A 19,051-nucleotide genomic window follows, 5' to 3' on the forward strand; every position below is an offset into this window, starting at 1 on the left:
CATTCTGGGTCGCTTGTGAGTTTATGGAGAACTACCATTCCAGATCCTGGAAGATTGGTGGACCTTTTGCATGGACAAAGCGAGGTTAAAGGATATAGTTACTTAAAATTGACAAAGGAGTTACTTGCAGATTTTTTGGGCTCCAACGCTTTTTTTTGGCAATCGGCCCAAGTCACATGTTGTCAAGTACAAGGGGCCTTTGATCATTTCTATGGTTGTCACACTAGAACCTGTGATCGGATCTCTCATCGGCTGGGCGATTCACGCCTGGTACAAGCAAAGTAATTGCAAAATCTATAAAGCAACTAAGACAGGTTTATTGCTTTCCTCTGCTGCAACTTGAAAGATCTTCATCTGGATAAATGCAAACTTATCAATGACGATGCCATTACAGCTCCGCGATCGATGAGCTCCCTTCGAGTGCTCAACCTTGCAAGCTGTCCAATCTCTGGCGCAACACTAGAGACGATCTAGCGAGTAAGTTTTTGGGGTTTTCTCGTACCTATACCAAACGGTTTCTTCTTTCCAGGAACAAGTATCAAGGTGATGTGTGTTAGTATTCCAGGAACACTGTTCAAGCAGACTTATCCAAGGCTTCCACATATACGATTGGTAAATTACATCTACCGAGGTATGGCTACAATAACATTTTTATTTCTATAGTATTTCTTTGCCCCCGTGTTATCACGTGAATATTAGTTGGGAGCGCCTATACTCACATATAAGCCTTTTCAGAGATTTTGCATTTGCGCTTACAGCCATCTTGATTGATAAGCAAGTACAATAACTATCGACTGGTTCGCAAGCGCTGGAAAATCGTCGCAAAGATTCTTCTCTCAAGGTACGATGCTTCTTCCATATCGCTTTTAGCGCTCTGAAATGGATTTGTTTCTATCTTACCAGCTTGCTCAACGGCTCACGAGTCTTTACCATAGCCTCTTCTATTAGTTGAGTGTGATCTCTCGAGAATTCCATAGCTTCACCATTGGAAACGGTGGCGAAAGCTTGACAACCGTATACTCTTTCGACTTGACAGTAGAGAAAGAAGATCTAGCTCAAGAGGTCGTAGTCATCCAGGCGATCGTTGTACTGGAGCACCTTCCTCTTGATCTTGGAAGTGTCAACCCATGTCACAAAGTCTTCCATGTTTCTCGTCACCAGGAACGCTGGATCTGTGATTGTGTCTGGTCCTACTCTAATGTCTGTGAGATCATCACTGTCAAGGGAAAAAAAAGTTTGATTTTGCTCGTAAAGAAGAAAAGGATACGCCCTTGCTCCACGAAAGTCACAGCGTCCTTGAGATTCTCGGCAAAGTGGAGCTTCATTAGCACCACTGCCAATCTCCTCCTGAGAGAAAACGAGAGGATCAAAAAGTTCTATCTCAGTCCGGATGGAAGATGGAATTTTTACCTGCAAATCGCTGAAGAAGCGAGACTCTCGCACTGAGCCAAGCTCTTTTTGGTCGGGATGATTCCCATGTTATACCTGGAAGAGCTCTACTCTAAGCAGCGAGAAAAAAGAAAGAAAAGTTTTGCTCTTACAATTTGTCTAGCAGCTGATCCGTCATTTGTATCCGGAATGGATCTTTGGGATCGAGCTTCTTGAGAATGCTGGTGAGCTTGGAAACCATTCCACAGATCCTGTTATAGCTGGAAAACCAGGGAATCGAATCAGCGCTCGCGAGAAAACTATGGTGTTACTCACTGCTTGTAATCGTCGCGGCCGGTGACTCGGTAGCGCTGCATCACCTGGACCTCCCGCGAGTTCCTCTCGCGCTTCCATTCCAAGAAATTCACCTTCTTAAGCAGCCGCTGCTCGTGAAATTTGAGCTTCCTCATCGCGCTCTCAAGAACCCTAACAAAACCCTAGCCCTAATTCTTGGAGGGGGTGCGATCGAGGTGAGAGTGGATGATATCTCCTGTCTCTAGCTTGCGAGTCTCTCGATTCAAAGGCGCTGGCTCCTTTCTCGGCCGCTTGCGCGGCATTAGAAAGACACATTCCTGGGGCTCCGACGAGGAACTGGCAATGGAGGTCGATGTGGACGATGAATCCCTGGAAATGCCGGAGCTAGACGCGCAGCAGCTAGATTTTCCACCTCCGGGGCGCAGGAATCCAAGGAAGCAATCCGGGAAGAAGTCTCTCTCCAAATCCAAGATGAAAAAGCTGCTCAAGCAAGAGCTCGAGAAGGAGAGAAAGTCCAACGTTTTCCACTCTTTCTCGGCCTTCTACGAAGAACAGTATGGAAGCGCGCGGTGGAGCTCTCTGATGGCGTGCCTCCTGTCAAAGCCCCGCGTTGCATGCCTCGTTAACAAGTACTGCAACGAGTCCAGCGTTCCTCCATCGACAAATTCCACTCGAGTTCCATTCCTCAAGCTTCCGGTCTACGAATCCAGCGCGCTCTTCCCTCATCCCGAGCGTGACACCCACAACGTCTTCGACTACTACCTCATGGATGCCGCGTCTGTGCTCGTCACCGAGGCTCTGGATCTCGAGGTGGGCGACAAAGTCTTGGATTTGTGTGCTGCTCCCGGAGGAAAAACTCTGGGAATTCTGCAGCAGCTGGATCTCCTCCAAGGCGCGCTGGTAGCAAACGAGCCATCGCCAACAAGGAGCAAGCGACTGTCGAAGGTACACACTGCATGTTTTTGTTTTTGTTCTTCCACTTTGTTTGCTTTGAACTGATCAAAGTCTCAGCTTTGCAGGTCATCTCCGAGTACGTGCCGGCAAATCTACGGACTTCCATTCGCGTCACCCGTCGCAATGGTATCAAATGGATGGAGCATGATCTCTATGACAAGGTGCACCGTTTTCTCACGCTAGCTGGGAATATGATCAACGTGTTCACGGGGTATTTGTTTGTAGGTGCTGGTGGACGCACCTTGTTCCTCCGAGCGACACTTGCTACACGACCCAAAGGAGCTCGGGACATGGACGCCCCGACGCACGGAGAATTGCGCAAAGCGGCAGCTCGCGCTCTTGTTTGCGGCTCTGCGAGCTGCCAAGCTCTATGGTAGGATTGTCTACTCGACGTGCTCCCTAAGTCAGCTAGAGAATGACAGTGTGATCTCAAAGGTGAGCACTGAGGCCATTGTTTATACTTTTTTCTCGTTGTTCCAGCTTTAACCTTTGGCTTGACAGGCACTAGAGAAAGGCAAGCTTGACTTCGAGATCATCCAAAAGCAGTGGCCGGTGGGAGAAAGGACGGAGCACGGCTGGATCATTCTCCCTGACGTTTCTCAAGGATGGGGTCCAATCTACATTGCGGTGCTCAAGAAGCTTAGCACGAAGCCGGAACTTTTCGAGGAGTGTGTCGAGGATCTAGAAGAGCTCCAAGACACCGACGGGGAGCCACTGCTGCTATTGCCAGGACCAGAGAGCTAGCTAGCTAGCTCATCACAAGCCGTAAGTAGAGTTCCACAAAACTTCTGCTTCTTGTCAACGGAACACTCTCAAACTTTGGTGAGCAAAGCTTGATTTGATAGCAGCGAAGACTTTAAGATTCTTAACTTCCAGGATCTTTCTGCTCCTCCGCCGGCTTTCGATTCCATCAGGAATCATCAGAGTTCGCTGTGCAACGATCACGCGCTCAAAAGCGTCAAACCCGTGACAAAGGGAAGACAAAGAGGAGAGAAAACTGTTGTTTGGAGCTCTCCTCTTCGCTGAAAAGGAGATCAAACGACCTCTCTTTGTCAAAGTAAGTCGGGAATAATCTTCCATCACATCATCTTGCTGACCACTAAACTTTAGAACATTTTTGTAGCTTTGCGCCATAGCCACAGCGATTTGCAAGCACACAGCGCTCGAAAGGCCAAGAGGAAAAAAAAATTAACGTGGCTACGAAGTGGAGGGTCTCCATCTCCATTTGCTGATCGCCCACTATTGGCGACTGTGCCACGCGTCAGCCCAGCAAGGGTGTGCTCACATGGGCCAACCACATGGCTCCACGTAGTCCCTTGGACGGCCGGCAGTGGGCCAGCAAGCGCCGACATGTCATGCAGCGGTCCGGTAGCCAGGACCTCGTCCGGCGAATAATCAGGGCAAGTGACGTGGCGGGCTGTGGGCCGCAGGATTAGATTCGAGCCCTCTCTGCCGTTAAGAGGATTAAAAGAAAGAGATTTGATGCTCCAGAGCATAGATTTTGAGGCTTGGGCGAGGTCCACTCTAGGGTTTTGGGATTCGAGCACACGAATGGGGGCGAGCCAGGAGGCGCCTGGCGATGGAGCAGTGGAGATCGCGGTCAGGCTGATGCTGGTGAGAGAGAGATAATCTTCCCTTCGACAGCAGGCTTTCGTCGTTTCCATTGCGTGTCTGGGATTTGCCCCGAATTGCGGCTTGTTTGCTTGCGTCCATCGCTCGTAGCTTTCGTACTGATCGAAATACCGATGTGTGTGGTGTTGGCGCAGATGAGCAGTCCTAGTCCTACGTGAGCGGGTGTTGCGCCGAAAAACAATGTTTCTCTCCTCGTCGACGGATTTGCTGGAACGTAGATCGAAGAAGAGGCAGGATTTCAGCTTCTTGAAGGGATCGGCGGGGGGATCCGTCATGCCGGCTGATGACGAAGATGACAGTGGCAATGCGGCGAATGTGGGAAACGGTGACAGGCCAGAGCTTCTCCTGGACGGCACTAGCGACGAGAAAGCTCTCCCAAACGGGGATCGCTATGTAGGGGCTCTGGTAGGAAACCTTCCAGAGGGGAGAGGGAAGTACATATGGGCGAACGGCTCCTGGTACGAGGGGCAGTGGGAGAAAGGGAAGAAGTCGGGTCGTGGGAAGTTCGTGTGGCCGTCCGGGGCGTTCTACGAGGGGGAGTTTGCCGGGGGATTCATGCAAGGTCTCGGGAACTTTCGAGCTCCCAATGGTGCCGTCTACAAGGGGAACTGGAGCATGAACTTGAAGCATGGTCTCGGACGGCTCCGCTATGCCAACGGTGACAAGTATGAGGGCGCCTGGAAGCACGGCTTGCAAGATGGTTTCGGGAAGTACGTGTGGACGAACAAGAACGTCTACGTTGGGGACTGGAAGGCTGGTGTGATGACGGGAAAGGGAGTTCTAAGGTGGGGGATGGGCGATGCCTTCAATGGGGAGTGGCTGAATGGGATGGAGCATGGCCGTGGAGTTTACTACTGGGCGGATGGAAGTATTTTCGTGGGAACCTGGAGCCGGGGACTGAAAGACGGCAAGGGAGTTTTCTATCCCGCTGGGACGCTGCCGTTGGACATGAGCACGCGAGAGAACCTCATGCTCAACAAAGTGGAGGAGTATCTCGCAACCGGGATTGCCAAGGACTGGACGTCGGTGGGATCGTGGAAGAATGGGAGGAGGGAGCTGGATTCGAGGTTCATTACGAGCAGTGGCTCGGGAAATCTGGATCAGCAGATCAAGAAGAATGTGTGGCTGGGCAGACGGTGGAGTTTAGAAGGGCCTTTGGAAAGGGTGCTGGGCCTCGAGTCGTTCTTCATAGGCGGGGAAGCGATCTTAGAGGAAGAGAAAGATGACGTTCCGGAAGTTGCTCCCATTCTGGAGAGGGAGTACGCGCAAGGTGTTCTTATCAATGAGATTGTGAAGCAGCCGATAGGAAGTGTGTTGTCAAAGAGCTCCAGGAGAAAACGCCGACGCCAACCAAGGGAGCCGAAAAGACCGGGTGAAACGATCTTCAAAGGACACAGAAGTTATGATCTCATGCTTACTTTGCAAATAGGCATCAGGTAATGCGGCTGGATTTTCTGTGCTTGTTCATACGATCTTAAGTTTTAGTTTTGCTTGTCAGGTACACGGTTGGAAAGGTAACTCCAGAGCCATGTAACAACATCGGTCCTCTGGATTTTGGCTCAAAGGCTTCCGTGAGAATGAAGTTTCCAAAGATGGGATCACAAGTAACTCCTTGTCATAGAACGGTCGATTTCGCGTGGAAGGACTACTGTCCAAGAGTTTTCAAGTAAGCAGATGCATTGCTGATGTTTGATCTAGCCTGCTCTGTTTCTAAATTTTGCAGACGATTGCGGGAAATGTTTAAGATCGATGCAGCCGACTACATGCTCTCTATCTGCGGTAATTCTGCACTAAGAGAGCTTCCATCCCCGGGAAAGAGTGGCAGCGTGTTCTTTTTGTCCAACGACGATCGTTTTATGATCAAGACTATGCGCAAGTCAGAAGTGAAGGTACATACGTAGCTAGCTGGCTCTCTTTTATCAGTTTTTCTTGTCTTCGACAGGTGTTGCTGAGAATGCTTCGAAGCTATTACAATCACGTAAGCTCGTACGACAATACATTGATTACAAAGTTTTTCGGCCTGCATCGTGTGAAGCCTCAGGGTGGGCAGAAGGTAGTTGTCAGAAAGTGATTTGACATGGAGCAATTTCAACGTATTTGTTACAGGTCCGGTTCGTAGTCATGGGTAACATGTTTTGCACGGACTTGAGGATACACCGCCGATATGATTTGAAAGGATCGCTTCAAGGACGTTGCACTGGCGAGGCCGACATCGATGAGAACACCACGTTGAAAGACTTGGATTTGGACTACGTCTTCCATCTGGAACCAAGTTGGCGCGACGCTTTGATAAAGTAAGTTTCTTTCTCATTCTTCATGGGAGTTCGTTCTGACATTTTCCTTAAACTGATGAAGGCAGATAGCCTCTGATTGCAAGTTCCTCGAGTCTCAACATATAATGGATTACAGCCTCCTGTTGGGGCTTCACTTTCGAGCGCCACACTTTTATCAACCTTCCAAAGGAACCATTCCCGATGGTGGTAAGAGCAAAGCTTGCTTTACGATAGTCTAAGCCGTGTTTTCCAGAGGAGGAGTGGACGCCTGCTAGGAGTCTAGTACTTGTTCCACGGGATCAAGGAAAGAGAACCATGAGCTCCCACATACGAGGAAAGCCTCTTACGGCCGCTGGAATCGCCGAAGCCGATGACAATGCAGAGGTTGATTTGCTTCTGCCAGGAACTGCTCGGTAAGAGTATCCCTGCAAGTTTGGATTTCGATCTTGACAACCATGGAGTTGATTCCTCGCAGGCTGCAAATCCAGCTGGGAGTAAACATGCCCGCTCGAGCCGATCGAAAGCCTCGAAAAAAGGAGGAGAGCAACGACGAGGAAGAATCGCTGGACGAGGTGCACGACGTGGTTCTCTACCTGGGCGTGATTGACATCCTCCAGGAATACGACGTGGGCAAGAGGATCGAGCACGCGTACAAATCGCTCCAGTTTGATCCAGTGTCGATATCAGCGATCGAGCCCGCTAGTTACTCACAGCGCTTCCAAGACTTTCTTTGTAAGATATTTCCAAGCAACGATTCGAATGGCTAGTTAGGGTTCTCCGTTTACTGAGAATTAGGGTTCTTCGTTTGTAATAGGGGCGGGATGGGCGCGACAGAGCGATGGATGGCGCAAAAGAGATGTGAGTCGCTCCACAATCCCTATTTTCTCTCTCGCTCTCGCACATTTCCATCGCAATCACGCCAGTTAGTGCTCTGCGCATCGAGTTTTGTTTCTTTCGCTTCCATTTTTATTTTATTTTGTGCTTTCTTTTCATGTTGATGGAGGTCAGATCAAGATTGTAGGGCACAGCTGACAGAGGGAAATAAAAAAGAGAGAATGAACGCGCATGCTTCGTCTTCTACCACTTGCTCGATTCATCCATCCATCCATCCTCGTCCCTTTTTCTTTTTTCTTTTTTTTTTCCTCTTTTTATTAGGCGCGTTCTTAAGCACATATGCCAACATTTCTCTTTTTACTTTGTAGCTAGTCTCTTTTGTTTCGCAAATATCTTCCCTCTGCGGCCTCTGGCACAAGTTATCCCAAAGGTTTTGAGTCTACTTTCTTTGTTTTGTTTCTTCTCCTTTTTTTTTCTTTCTTGTTCCTGGCTGGCCGCTGGCATGAACTGTGAATCGACGGATTCTTGCTTTAAAGCTCATTGCCAAGTGCCAGAGACGCCACCCTCTCGAATCATATTAACCCAGATCCATGAGCACGAAGTAGCGAAGCATGATTTGGTTAACTTGGTGGAATTGATTACAATGGAGCCTTTTGCAGATTCCAGATGGCTACGCGTGAGCCTCCAAGTAGACAGTGAGACGGGACGCTGCAAGTTTGTCTCTTATATATCCAATGCGCGCCCTTTACAGTGGCTGACTTACAAACCATGCAACTTTGCGAATGGGAGGAGGGAAATATCATCAATGATCGCTCGAGCTTTTGAGCTCGGCGTCATGGTTAGCTGCCGTGTCACTTCACAGCGAGCTGTGCATACCGGAGTCCTCACTGTTGTTTGAGGTATCAAGGTTCAAGCATCCCCATCAGGAATGGCTGCTTGTGTCAATTCTTCCTAAGGCTGAGAGGAGAAGGACTTGGTTTCAAGCAGCGACTTCCATCGTTCAATGTTGTGAGGCTCTTCCTCCTCCTTTCAAGGATGAGCAGCTCCAAGCAAGCACAGGTGGTATACTATCTGTGCAGGAAGGGGTCTTTGGAGCAGCCACACTTGATAGATGTTGGATTCACGCAAGAGAATGAGCTGCTTCTCAGCGGTAAGTGCTTTCTTTACTATTCAAGATGCTCTGCGTGGTCTGAACTGAATGTGTTTCTATCTTTTCTCTTCAGATGTGAAGCGAAGTCTTGTTGCTATCCGCGGTAGGGGCATGCCGGATTTGTTCTCTTGGTCCTACAAAACGTACGGGTCTTATTCTCGGAGTTCCTGTTCTTGCATTTTTCTAATGCTCGCGCTCGTGTTTCATTTCTTTTCTTTTTTGTTCTTTGTCAAACAACAGGAAGTACAAGAATGACTTCATCTGGCACGATGTCTCCGATAATGATGTGGTTCTTCCTATGAACGATGCCGACTACATTTTGAAAGGATCTGAGATTGTTGATGGAGGTAAATAGAAAAAAGAATAGACTTTCATAGTCTCTTCTCTTCTTGATTTTTTATGACTCGATTTTTCAATGCAGAATGCGAGCATTGTCCACATGACTCTGATAGCGAGATTCAGTGCAAACTAATGCTCAAAGAACACGCCTGTCTCGCCAAGTCTCCTGTTCATCGAGCCTTTCCTCTGGAAGAATGCGTTATCCAGACCACAAATCATCCTACAGCCGACACCAGTGCCAGGAACAGCAACGAGCTCAAGCTGTGCAAGCAGAGGTCAAATTTGGATCATGGTAACAGTATTACAACTCAAACAGATGACGAAGAACTCCCAGTCCGAGCTCCAAAGCACGAATGCTGCCAATGCCGAGGAGAGAAGCCTCTTCCAAATCCACCACCGCTTGCTTCAAGTAAGGAAGTACCTCCTGCGAGCTGTGCCGACAAGACCCCTCAACGAAAAGCAATCACTGTTTTTGGAGGGATTGAGTCGGGTTTTAAGGACGACAGTGGAAGAACAAAAAAGGTCGGTGGATCGTCGCTTATATTCAGGCAAATGCTCCCCTGTGCCGACATTGGGACCAGAGCTCAGCAAAATGGGTTTACCGGGCAGAAGCAGGATTTGGCTGCTGTTTCCAAGGAGAATGGGAGCTGGAAGCAAAGCTGTAAAGTCTGGAAGAAGAATGGAGGACGCTTGTCTCCACTTTTGGACAGGGGAACAAAGATAGTGTCGGACGGTCGGCACAGCTATGACTCCAAGCAACACTCTCTTCTTCCCGGCACACCGACAAGCAAGTATCAAGATTTCCAGAGCCAGCGCTACAGTACGCTTACTCGGTATAGACCTCGGCATTCTTTTTCTAACAGGTAAGTTGTGACTGGTGCTCTTTGTAACTTGAGATGGTCTAATCGCTTTTGGTTTCTTTCAGTGACTACTTTGATTCTTACGACTTGTTTACGAGGCCCGAGAAAGTTAAGGAGGTGGACGCGAGACCATCCAACGCATCCAGGGTCAGCCTCGAGTCGCTCTACGAGGTTGATTGCAGGGCCAAGACTTTCGACTGTGTTGTGGATCAGCAAGCGAGAGGATCTCCGGCCGCTGGGAAATGCGGCGATGACAACTCCATCCCGTCGGTTGGCAACCATATCATCTCGAAGCTCGTCCTGGAGGCCAAAGCCAACGAGGAGAAGGATAAAGTCTGGTGGGAGGGGATTCGATCCACGCCGAGAAGAGAGAACAGGGCCAACGACGAAAGGTAAGATATTTCTTTCGGCTTTTTGGCTCTTTTGGTTTTTAGATCTTTGTTTCTTCTCTCTTTTCCAGGATGCGTAAGAACAAACTCGATTGGGAAAAGAACTTACAGGACGCAGTGAACATGATCATACGACCTCCACAATAACAGTGATAGGTGACCATCCTCCTCTCTTTTTTCCTTCTTCTTCCACTCCATTCCAAAAGCTCTCGCTTCGTTTTGGTTTTGATACGTCTGGGTTCCCCTCTAGCACTCTAGAAGCTGAACTGGCAATTGAAAATACAGATGTTGGCTTCTAGACTGCTAGAGGAGCATCAGCGAGAACAAAAAAATAGCTTACTAGTTTAATGTATGATCTTCTATACAATGGAATCGTACAAGAAGAACAAGACACGTAAGATGCCCAGTCCAAGACATGACAAAGGAGTGGTGTTAGGCCGTGATGGTTTTGTGTTTTTCGAGAAATGGGATCTCTCTGGATCGATCACGATGCCGCCGAGAAAACTCGAAAGGATTTTGTCAATCTCTTGGCGAGCAGGCACAAGGATCCAGGTTTTTCCAAGAATCTCCTCTTTGGGTCTTTGATAGTACCTCTCTTTTCTCCAGGGCCGCTGGTGGCTAGATCATGCAAGATTGTTTCACAGGAAACTGTCCAGCAATTCGATATTCCTATGGTAGAGTTCTCTTCTCGTTGGATTTTTCTCACATCTTTGATAGCTACGATTATCTCGGGAAGAACTCGACCAACTGGAAGAGGAGCGCCTTGTTCTTGTGACAGAGGTAAGGCATTGTACACGATTTTTCTTCCACCCCGATTCATCGATAGGAATTTTGGTAAAGGTTGGAGATCAAGGCCAGCTTCCAGTTTTGATCATCAGAAGGAAAAATGGAGCAACGCCAAGTCCTGCTCTTGTCATACTCCACAGCTCATACAGTTGCAAGGATTCCATAAGAAATGTGGTGGAGGTATGTGCTATTTTTCTTTGCTTCTCGAGAGATTTTTTTGGCCAGTATTTTGCTTTCCATGGTTTTACTGCCATCACCATCGATAATCGGTACCACGGAGAGCGAGCATCATCATCTTATCAAAATGTAAGTTTGTTTCTCCATAGTTTCTAAGCAAGTTTAATATCTTTCTCGTTTCTTCTTCGATCATATCCATCGCAGGCTATGATTTCCGCGTGGAAGACAGGCCGAGAGATGCCTTTCATCTTCGATACGGTATGTAAGATTGACTTCGCTATGAACATAGTTTTCTTGATCGATCACACAGGTCTGGGACGTGACCAAGCTGATGGACTACCTCATCCAAAGAAAGGACATCGATTCCACTCGCATAGGAATGACGGGGATTTCGCTCGGTGGTATTTATACAATCTTTTGGAAACCAGCTTCCAAGTTTTAATTCTCTTTCTCTTTTGCATGGGTTTTGTCTGATCACTTTCACAGGAATGATCACTCTGTACTCAATGGCTGCTGACGCTCGAATTGCTTCAGCCGTTCCTATGATTGGTGTTCAGGTTTCCGAAATCTTTGTATTTCTAGTTTTTGTGTTCTCTCTTTCGATTTGATTACCTTATCTCGTGACATGCTTTTGTGTTGTGCCAGAACTTTAGCTGGGCAGTAAAAAATAATAAGTGGCAAGCAAGAGTTGGCAGCATCCCGCACGCCTTTGAAGGTATTCGAGTAGCTTCACAGCAGAAAAGAAAAAAGGAAAAAACTTTGTTGGTTATTCACAAAGGTTTAATTCCTTCTTACCTTTTCCAGTTGCTGCTGGGGACCTCGGCAAAGCTTGCTGTGATTCAGAGACTGTCGCAGCTGTAAGTGCTTTCCCCTCTTTTTTTCTTCAAGGAAAACTCATCTCGATTTGATCACGTAGAACAGGTTTGGCAACGAATAGCTCCCGGCCTGATGCACGAGTTTGATGTCCACCACATTCTTAAAGCGGTGTTTCCTCGCCCCTTGCTCATTCTCAATGGTACGCACTCACAAGTTTCGCAAGAAATCTATGAAGAGAGAATTTGTTTTCATCTCAGGAAAGAATGACCCAAGGTGTCCTGTCGAGGGACTGGAATCTTGCATCCGTGAAACATCCAAGATTTACAAAGCAGCTGGGCATCCCGAAAAGTTTCAGGTTTTGATTGAATATTCTTCTCCAAGATCAAACTGATAAAACGAGAGAATTGAGCTTGGCAGTTCGTGGCGGAGGAGAATGTGGGACACGAGATCACGGAGTCGATGATGGAAGCCGCCATGCGCTGGTTTCGCAACTATCTCTGTATCTCAAAACTTTAGTTCTTGAACTTTCAGCTGACTGTCCACGTGTGCCCTTAACGGTCAACCGCATCCGATTCAGCTGAAAGGGCACACTTCATTCTAGCAACTGTAGAAAAGAAAATGGAGCTCGAAGCTGCAATGGAGCATCTCAAATCCCTCTCCCGCGGCGCAAAGCAGCAGCGAGAGATCGAAGCCAGAAAAGGCGGAGTGTTGATCATCTCCCTGCTCTTCTTCGCCACGCTCTATGCCACGGCCTGGTTCTTCATCTTCCGGAGCTGGAGCAAGCACAAGCGATGCCGTGCGGCGAGCAGCTCAATCTCCTTCGCCCATGCGCTGGTCGGAGCTTCCCTGGCAATGGCGGACATGGTATCGTCGCCCTGGACGCTCGACGCCCCAAACACGGCATTCCAGAACAGGATCATGGAGTGGAGCATGGCCTACTTCATCGTCGACCTCTTTCACTACTTCCTCGCGGTTCCCGAGGATCATCTCTTCATCGCCCACCACTTAGCGACGCTCACGTACATGATCTCTTGCCGCTACTACACTCTCCATGGCGCCAAGTCGGTGATGAGCTTGATCGCGGCGGGGGAAGCCACCACTCCACTCCAGGCGATCTGGACGCTGGCGAGGCTGGCCAAGGACGAGTTCCCAGTCGCGGAGAGGGTCTACACGGCATTGTCTCCGACGTTCACGCTGCTCTTCACGATCGTTCGAGGGATGCTGGGGCCGTTCTTGCTGGGAAAGCTGGCGAGTTTCTATCTCTGGGGTCGTGCCGACACTGTGATCCCTCGATGGCTGGCTTGGTTCTGGGTGTTTGAGGTGAGCTTTGCGGTGGTGGGCAGTATGATTTGGGTGTTTCGGCTGTGGCGAGGACTGTTCAAGCTCAACTCGCAACGCAGTGGATTCTGGAAGAGCGATTGATTGGATCTCGACTCGTAGAAGAGAGTTTGAATGGAAAGGAGAGAATGCTCCTTGGTATCTGAATGTGCGTCAACTTTGAAGAGATAACTAAGTTACTAGGAAGGAAGCTGGACTAAATAAAAGTAAGTCTTCAAAAATGTTTTATTGGGATAAAAAGTGTACCATCTAAAACACACATAAACATATGAGCTATAAGAGAATATGTTAGTTTTCATGAGCTGTGAGCACTCTAAAAGATACAAAAGTTTATTTACATAATGTGTGATGGATTTGTCTTAACTCAGAAGTTTGTGATGCCTTTTTTTTTCAGGCTGAAGCTGCTAGAGTTCGGGCATGGTGATCCCAGTATGAGAAATCAACACATTGTTTTTCATGACTCATAAGATTACTTTTATAAAAAATTCGTGATTCTTTCTTTTTCTATTCTCACAGGAACAAGAAAGAGTAGTGATTCAAGAACAAGAAGCTCTTACTCTTTCTGAAACTATAGATTTACCTTAGTCACTATAAATAAAGAGTTATAATAAACTGGTCAATTATTATAAATCATATGAGGTTATCTTAATTAAATAGAACAAGTTATTTGAATGTAATAGTGATAGAAATAAAAAATGTATGACTATAAATTTTTATTGGAATTTATAATATATATAATTTATTTTTAGAATATTTTTAAAGTTTAAAATTTCAAGCTATTATATTATTATATTTTTCAAGAATTAATTTCAAGGAGAAATTTATAGTTTATAATAATATTTGGAACTGCTGCTTATTATAGACCAATTAAATGATATATCGTTTGATGTTTATCCATAAAAATTCCACACTTTTAAAATAAAAAAGTTTCTCCATTTTGAAAACAATTTGATTCTTTGCCACTTGAGAATCTGCAATACACACCAATTGTTCTTACAATAGAAACAGATAACCTGCTAGTCCCTTTGTTAGAAAGATGGTTCTAACTAGAGCCTTGAGATATTCGACAACTGTTCGCTAGAACATCTCGATCACAGACTGTTGCAAGAGTTGAGTTGAGTTGCAAGCAAACAAAAGGAATTGTGCTTATTGAGCTCAAGAGCAAGATAATTCCATGCCTGCAGTCCCTCCACGTCCATGCAGTAGGAATGTCATGATCTTCTTAATATGCAATATTGAACACCCTATCAGTCACGCGTTCGTTCTTGTGGCTCGGGCGCACTGTTGCTGGGGTGGCGAAATAGTGCTCCATCTCCTTCAGCCTCGCTACCAGCCGGATCATCTCCTCGTCACTCAAGGATGGAGATCTTTGCCTTGTCACCCCACCCACTGCCGCCACCATTGCCACTGCCGCACCGCTTCCAATTTCCCTATCACAGCCACTTCCCAATCCTATCCCGAACAGCGATCTTGCCAGGGCTTGCTCTATCACTACCCGCGGCGCTGAAAACCATGGATGATCCCTTAATTCATCCTCACATTTCCACATTTTAGCCAAGAACGCAGCCAGGGCTTTGCTCAAACACCATCGAGCAAGATCGATACCCAAGGGAGGGAAAATTGTTATCTCTTTGACGGTTCCAAGAGCTCCCAAAGAACACGTTTTCATACTTGGAAATTTCTTTGGCTCAGCCATGCTGTCTCACCACATCATCAATTCCTTTTCGCCACGCGGGCCTCCTCCACGTTGCAAATCAGGAGGAGTTTTATTCAGGAGGCACAATTGGTTCTGCTCTCCCTCACGTCAACTATCTCCCTTGCATATAAGCAACTTGGCATGATCGTTTAGTTCACTCAAGCAAGACTTCTTCAAAATAGAACACTACTTTGAAGTGTTCAAGAGGATCTCTTTTTCGTTCTTTTCCTGGTGTTTTAATGTCCTTGAAGAACAGGGACTTTGAGTAGTTTAATGGTTTAGTTTAGCTCCAGTTTCTATGAAAACTGCCCCCGGCCCCCATCGAGCGCTTTTACTTTTACGAAAAACAACAGGCTTTTCTGCCCGTCCTATACCCACGTTTCACATGCACACGGGCATGTACGCGCAATATAACAACGTATAGACTGTATCATCTCACCATACGAGCAACTAAGAAGATGAGAACTTCATGGCTAGTAGTGTTCTTCGTAGCTTTGGCACTGCAGATCTTGTGGAGCTCGAGAGTGAGTGGATTCTATGGCGATAGCGCTGCGATTGAGTCTGTCAGTCGCCGTGGAGCTCATGTTGGAATTGTCGTTCCAAACATGTACGAGTTTACACCTCTGCTCGAACAAGGAAGATTTGTTGCTGATGCCACGATTCCCTTCATCGATATTGGAGGTTGTTTCATCACACTTTGAGATTTCTCGAGCTTGGAATCTCTTTGTCTCTTTCAGGAAGAAGGTTTCATATCGGAACAATCCATGGAAAGCGTTCCATTGTCGTCATCTCTGGTCTTTCCATGGTTTGCAAGAAGTTATTTCTCCACAGCTTTTCATATGATTTGATCGAATGTCTCGCAGCTCAATGCCGGGATCACGACGCAACAGCTGCTTGACCACTTCCGGATCGACGTTGTCCTTCATTACGGCATCGCAGGAAGCTCCAATCCTTCGCTTCACATCGCGGACGTGAGCATCGCTTCTTCGTGGATTCACACCGGCCTGTGGTACTGGCAGGTTTGTCTCAAATCCGAAACTTTAATAAGATACTCAATCTCAAGAAATCTTCTTATCTTGCAGCGGTATGGTCAAGGTCCCAATGACGAACTTTCTCTGGAGCAAAATGGAGACTACACTCGTTTGCTTGGCAATCTCCACTTTGGATCATACAATGATCCCTCAAATGAAAATTCCGACAACAAGCTGGGACACATCTATTTCCAGCCCGAGGAAGTTTTTCCCATCACTGGCACACCAGAAGTTAGACAACACGCATTCAAAGTTCCAGTCTCAAGAACACTCTATGAAACCGCGCAAAGAGAGCTGATGGTAAGTCTTCTCTAGATCTTCTTCTAACTTCCATTGGTTTTTCTAGAACTTGGAGCTCAAAGCATGCCTCAACTCCAGTTCGTGCTTGAGCTCCGAGCCCAAAGTTCTCTTCGGTCTCACCGGATCCAGCGCAAACGTTTTCCTTGACAACGCTGCTTACCGCACTCTTCTCTACGACAAGTTTGGAATCTCGAGCGTGGACATGGAGTCCGCCGCAGTGGCTCTGGTAGAGTTCTCTATGATCTTCCCCTTGTGGTTTCCAAAATCTCATCTTGATTCTTCCAGACTTGCTACGCGCAAGGCAAACCTTTCATCATCTTTCGCTCCATCTCCGACCTCGCTGGAGGCTCGGATCACTCCAACGAGGCGATCCAATTCATCGACGTCGCGGCCGAGAACGCGGTGATTGCTGTCGTGGAATTCATCCGATCATCCCACGCGACGTTTTAAGCCAAGCTTGTAATCGTTTGAAACAGTGATGAAGTTATATGGTCATGGGAAGAGCTCGTAGTATCATAGAGTTTGTGATCTTCGGTTCTTGACCCCGACAATGTAAGCGTTCCAGGCGTCACACTGGTTGAAGCTCTCGAGTTCTTCGTAGTCTCCTTTATCATCGTTTGTGTTGTCAAGGCCATTCTTTCTCTCGAGCAGCTCGGGCCTCTCGCACAGCCACAAGTGAGTTGAATCGAATCCAGCCTCGTCTAGGCAGTCACGAACCTCTGGAATCGTCCACCTGGGAACACATATAACAAAAAGAAAACACTGATTGAATCGCGAACTTAAGACCGAACTTACAATCGCCAGTGGTACGAAAAGGCGTGACGAAGAACTCTACGCGACTTGGCCAGCTGGAAGTGCAAGCTTATCCTCGTTGTCCTCTTGATAATGTCGAACTCTTCTTGCTCCCAAGTGTACTGGCACAAAGCAAACAAAGTAATGGAATCGCTGCGTTTCTTTAAAGAAAAAATAAGTCTCGTACCGTGAAGTCGCTGTAGCGTCTGCGGATCCTTAGCGACTGCTCGGACGACAATCCTCCATACAGATCCATCACAAACACTCCACCTTTGTTGCTAATGGAGCTCAGTGCTTGCCGGAAGTAAGACACCAGATCCTTACGTTCCTGGAGGCAGCAGCAGCTAAAGTTCAATGCACAGATGACATCCGAGCGTTGTTCCACTCTTGTTTCTTCTGGATCTTCATCTCCTTCTCCACCATTCCTTGTCTCTACAGAAGCTGGAGATCTGTTCTCGAGCACAAACTTACCCGACTTTGCTAGCGGATGAAGCACATTCTGGTGGAACAAATCAACACGATTTGCTGTGTCACCCCGACCTCCCAGCACGTTGTTCTTGAGCCCCCAAGAGAGAGCATCGTCGTCCAGATCCACGCCGACAGCTGTTCTTCGCGCGTCGCCTCGCACCCATTCTGCGCTGCTCATGAAAAGTTACTGGAGAAGCCCAAGAAAAAACTCAAACCAGATCAAAGCTGTGCCGCAGAAATCCTCGCGCATATGGAGTGGAATTCGACCTCCAACGTAAGTGAGAAAGAACTTCTGCAAGTAGCTGATCTCTCCCCGTGGAGCCTGCAAGTTTGTCCAATCTTCTCAAACCAAAAGCAAGAAAAAGAGCCAACGATTTACTTGAACAGCGCGCTGGTACAAATCGTGCTTGAGCCCCTCGTCGCATTCCTCGTCCCCCTGCACGGCCGCCGCGCCATTGCCGTCATCGGCGCCATCGGCATCTCCCTCCAATGCGCTGTGGCAGTCGAATGCGGAAGAAGGGAGCTCCTCCTCCAAGCGCTTGCGGTGATGCTGCTTCTTCTTCCCCATTCTCTTCCCTAGTTACTTTGCCCTAAACCCCTAAACCCGTTAAGGATGTTTCATAAACCCTAATTACTCAATAGCCCTAGATTCTTCTCGGGTTCGAATCTTTTCTAAAGATATAAATCCCTAAAGTATATTCCTCTCCATTTGAAAAATCATAACACTGCCCTGCACTGGCGGCCGTCAGTCAGCGCCACAATTACGCGGGCGCCTCGTGTGTGTAGACCTCCGTACGTGATGATCCAACCGATTTGATCTAGCCCCGGAATCTTTCTCTGAAACAACGGCGCGAGCAAGAGGATGATCCACAGCGCGGTAATGCTGATCGCATTCTTTTCACTCCAGGTAACTACAGCTCAAGCATCCAGAGCTCCATCTCCTTCTCCTGGAGGTCAAGCTCCAGCTCCAGCTCCAGCGCCAGATTCTTATGAAGTCACAGTGCCAGCGGCGGCGAGCTCTCCGCCATCGCCGCCAAGCTCCGCTTCCAAGGCTCCCGTTGTCGATCCCAGCGCTCTCGGCGCGGATCGTTCCTCGCCCTCGATGAGCAGCCGGCGGAAGATTGGGATCGGCGTGGGCGTGTTCTTGGGCTCCTTTGCCGCGGTCTTTGTCTCGCTCGTGTACCGCAGGAGGAGATGTAACGTCAAGAAAGTGGAGCATGGAAGCAAGCGGATCCCATTCCGGGAAGAGCTCTAGGAAGATCTTTTGGCCCTGACAATGTAAGCTTGACTCTCCGGTTCTTCGTAGTGGGTTGAATCGAATCGAGCCTCGCCTAGGCAGTCGCGAAACTCTGGAATCGCCAACCTGGGGAGAAACAAACAAACAGTCCACTCATTCCAGGGGACTTAAACCAACTTAGATATGAAACACCATGACAAATGCAAGCTTATTTTCTTGTCAATGTCGACTTCTTGTTGCTCCAGGCCTTCGTTTGTTCTTTCCAGCCAAAATCGCGTCGCGTTACTTCAACTTTT

General features: G+C 47.8%; 8 protein-coding genes across 8 annotated transcripts; 6 read left to right on the plus strand and 2 right to left on the minus strand.

The window, feature by feature from the left end:
• Window positions 1–736: 736 nt before the first annotated feature.
• Window positions 737–1,870, minus strand: LOC9638835 (U3 small nucleolar ribonucleoprotein protein IMP3). Its single transcript, XM_002993780.2, has 5 exons — window positions 1,705–1,870; window positions 1,542–1,649; window positions 1,411–1,485; window positions 1,268–1,347; window positions 737–1,202 (listed from the first exon to the last, which is right to left on the minus strand). The coding sequence occupies exons 1-5, from the start codon at window positions 1,836–1,838 to the stop codon at window positions 1,051–1,053; spliced, it is 549 nt and encodes a 182-aa protein (XP_002993826.1). The 5' UTR covers window positions 1,839–1,870; the 3' UTR covers window positions 737–1,050.
• LOC9638836 (5-methylcytosine rRNA methyltransferase NSUN4) lies at window positions 1,861–3,736 on the plus strand. The gene is made up of 5 exons (XM_002993763.2): window positions 1,861–2,628; window positions 2,703–2,798; window positions 2,863–3,072; window positions 3,139–3,459; window positions 3,514–3,736. The coding sequence occupies exons 1-4, from the start codon at window positions 1,909–1,911 to the stop codon at window positions 3,379–3,381; spliced, it is 1,269 nt and encodes a 422-aa protein (XP_002993809.2). The 5' UTR covers window positions 1,861–1,908; the 3' UTR covers window positions 3,382–3,459; window positions 3,514–3,736.
• On the plus strand, window positions 3,556–7,326 carry LOC9638753 (phosphatidylinositol 4-phosphate 5-kinase 9). Its single transcript, XM_002993764.2, has 10 exons — window positions 3,556–3,694; window positions 3,761–4,251; window positions 4,404–5,705; window positions 5,768–5,935; window positions 5,993–6,158; window positions 6,212–6,322; window positions 6,376–6,563; window positions 6,625–6,749; window positions 6,796–6,955; window positions 7,018–7,326. The coding sequence occupies exons 3-10, from the start codon at window positions 4,450–4,452 to the stop codon at window positions 7,307–7,309; spliced, it is 2,466 nt and encodes an 821-aa protein (XP_002993810.1). The 5' UTR covers window positions 3,556–3,694; window positions 3,761–4,251; window positions 4,404–4,449; the 3' UTR covers window positions 7,310–7,326.
• LOC9638754 lies at window positions 7,327–10,301 on the plus strand. Its single transcript, XM_002993765.2, has 7 exons — window positions 7,327–7,400; window positions 8,036–8,526; window positions 8,600–8,669; window positions 8,767–8,873; window positions 8,948–9,728; window positions 9,791–10,117; window positions 10,186–10,301. The coding sequence occupies exons 2-7, from the start codon at window positions 8,412–8,414 to the stop codon at window positions 10,259–10,261; spliced, it is 1,476 nt and encodes a 491-aa protein (XP_002993811.1). The 5' UTR covers window positions 7,327–7,400; window positions 8,036–8,411; the 3' UTR covers window positions 10,262–10,301.
• Window positions 10,302–10,512: 211 nt separating this feature from the next.
• LOC9638755 lies at window positions 10,513–12,435 on the plus strand. The gene is made up of 13 exons (XM_002993766.2): window positions 10,513–10,666; window positions 10,721–10,788; window positions 10,832–10,894; window positions 10,955–11,080; window positions 11,126–11,206; window positions 11,282–11,335; window positions 11,388–11,478; window positions 11,564–11,634; window positions 11,723–11,792; window positions 11,882–11,934; window positions 11,999–12,092; window positions 12,151–12,248; window positions 12,311–12,435. Exons 1-13 carry the CDS (start codon window positions 10,579–10,581, stop codon window positions 12,407–12,409), a joined length of 1,056 nt encoding a protein of 351 aa, XP_002993812.2. The 5' UTR covers window positions 10,513–10,578; the 3' UTR covers window positions 12,410–12,435.
• Window positions 12,436–12,489: 54 nt separating this feature from the next.
• On the plus strand, window positions 12,490–13,378 carry LOC9638831 (TLC domain-containing protein At5g14285). Its single transcript, XM_002993767.2, has one exon. It carries the CDS (start codon window positions 12,512–12,514, stop codon window positions 13,313–13,315), a length of 804 nt encoding a protein of 267 aa, XP_002993813.2. The 5' UTR covers window positions 12,490–12,511; the 3' UTR covers window positions 13,316–13,378.
• Window positions 13,379–15,385: 2,007 nt separating this feature from the next.
• LOC9638832 (bark storage protein A) lies at window positions 15,386–16,838 on the plus strand. The gene is made up of 6 exons (XM_002993768.2): window positions 15,386–15,608; window positions 15,665–15,732; window positions 15,791–15,946; window positions 16,010–16,258; window positions 16,305–16,484; window positions 16,544–16,838. The coding sequence occupies exons 1-6, from the start codon at window positions 15,386–15,388 to the stop codon at window positions 16,706–16,708; spliced, it is 1,041 nt and encodes a 346-aa protein (XP_002993814.1). The 3' UTR covers window positions 16,709–16,838.
• LOC9638833 lies at window positions 16,722–18,103 on the minus strand. Its single transcript, XM_002993781.2, has 5 exons — window positions 17,898–18,103; window positions 17,734–17,840; window positions 17,238–17,688; window positions 17,054–17,172; window positions 16,722–16,991 (listed from the first exon to the last, which is right to left on the minus strand). The coding sequence occupies exons 1-5, from the start codon at window positions 18,084–18,086 to the stop codon at window positions 16,772–16,774; spliced, it is 1,086 nt and encodes a 361-aa protein (XP_002993827.2). The 5' UTR covers window positions 18,087–18,103; the 3' UTR covers window positions 16,722–16,771.
• Between the last annotated feature and the right edge of the window lie 948 nt (window positions 18,104–19,051).

This window comes from Selaginella moellendorffii, unplaced genomic scaffold (assembly GCF_000143415.4).
Source record: "Selaginella moellendorffii unplaced genomic scaffold, v1.0 SELMOscaffold_173, whole genome shotgun sequence".
Classification (NCBI taxonomy): domain Eukaryota; kingdom Viridiplantae; phylum Streptophyta; class Lycopodiopsida; order Selaginellales; family Selaginellaceae; genus Selaginella; species Selaginella moellendorffii.

Bases quoted from the DNA above. Each gene is read 5' to 3' on its own strand.
- LOC9638835 (XM_002993780.2), bottom strand. From the start codon at position 1,838: ATGAGGAAGCTCAAATTTCACGAGCAGCGGCTGCTTAAGAAGGTGAAT. The intron at 1,650-1,704 runs GTGAGTAACACC...CTGGTTTTCCAG, and splicing joins GGCCGCGACGATTACAAGCA to CTATAACAGGATCTGTGGAA. The intron at 1,486-1,541 runs GTAAGAGCAAAA...GAGCTCTTCCAG, and splicing joins GATCAGCTGCTAGACAAATT to GTATAACATGGGAATCATCC.
- LOC9638836 (XM_002993763.2), top strand. From the start codon at position 1,909: ATGATATCTCCTGTCTCTAGCTTGCGAGTCTCTCGATTCAAAGGCGCT. The intron at 2,799-2,862 runs GTGCACCGTTTT...ATTTGTTTGTAG, and splicing joins AGCATGATCTCTATGACAAG to GTGCTGGTGGACGCACCTTG. The intron at 3,073-3,138 runs GTGAGCACTGAG...TTGGCTTGACAG, and splicing joins ATGACAGTGTGATCTCAAAG to GCACTAGAGAAAGGCAAGCT.
- LOC9638753 (XM_002993764.2), top strand. From the start codon at position 4,450: ATGTTTCTCTCCTCGTCGACGGATTTGCTGGAACGTAGATCGAAGAAG. The intron at 5,936-5,992 runs GTAAGCAGATGC...TAAATTTTGCAG, and splicing joins TACTGTCCAAGAGTTTTCAA to ACGATTGCGGGAAATGTTTA. The intron at 6,750-6,795 runs GTAAGAGCAAAG...CGTGTTTTCCAG, and splicing joins AGGAACCATTCCCGATGGTG to AGGAGGAGTGGACGCCTGCT.
- LOC9638754 (XM_002993765.2), top strand. From the start codon at position 8,412: ATGAGCAGCTCCAAGCAAGCACAGGTGGTATACTATCTGTGCAGGAAG. The intron at 8,670-8,766 runs GTACGGGTCTTA...GTCAAACAACAG, and splicing joins TTCTCTTGGTCCTACAAAAC to GAAGTACAAGAATGACTTCA. The intron at 9,729-9,790 runs GTAAGTTGTGAC...GGTTTCTTTCAG, and splicing joins CGGCATTCTTTTTCTAACAG to TGACTACTTTGATTCTTACG.
- LOC9638755 (XM_002993766.2), top strand. From the start codon at position 10,579: ATGGGATCTCTCTGGATCGATCACGATGCCGCCGAGAAAACTCGAAAG. The intron at 10,895-10,954 runs GTAAGGCATTGT...ATTTTGGTAAAG, and splicing joins GCCTTGTTCTTGTGACAGAG to GTTGGAGATCAAGGCCAGCT. The intron at 12,249-12,310 runs GTTTTGATTGAA...TGAGCTTGGCAG, and splicing joins GGCATCCCGAAAAGTTTCAG to TTCGTGGCGGAGGAGAATGT.
- LOC9638831 (XM_002993767.2), top strand. From the start codon at position 12,512: ATGGAGCTCGAAGCTGCAATGGAGCATCTCAAATCCCTCTCCCGCGGC.
- LOC9638832 (XM_002993768.2), top strand. From the start codon at position 15,386: ATGAGAACTTCATGGCTAGTAGTGTTCTTCGTAGCTTTGGCACTGCAG. The intron at 15,609-15,664 runs GTTGTTTCATCA...TGTCTCTTTCAG, and splicing joins TCCCTTCATCGATATTGGAG to GAAGAAGGTTTCATATCGGA. The intron at 15,947-16,009 runs GTTTGTCTCAAA...CTTATCTTGCAG, and splicing joins CCGGCCTGTGGTACTGGCAG to CGGTATGGTCAAGGTCCCAA.
- LOC9638833 (XM_002993781.2), bottom strand. From the start codon at position 18,086: ATGGGGAAGAAGAAGCAGCATCACCGCAAGCGCTTGGAGGAGGAGCTC. The intron at 17,173-17,237 runs GTACGAGACTTA...GCTTTGTGCCAG, and splicing joins GACGCTACAGCGACTTCACG to TACACTTGGGAGCAAGAAGA. The intron at 16,992-17,053 runs GTAAGTTCGGTC...ATGTGTTCCCAG, and splicing joins TTTTCGTACCACTGGCGATT to GTGGACGATTCCAGAGGTTC.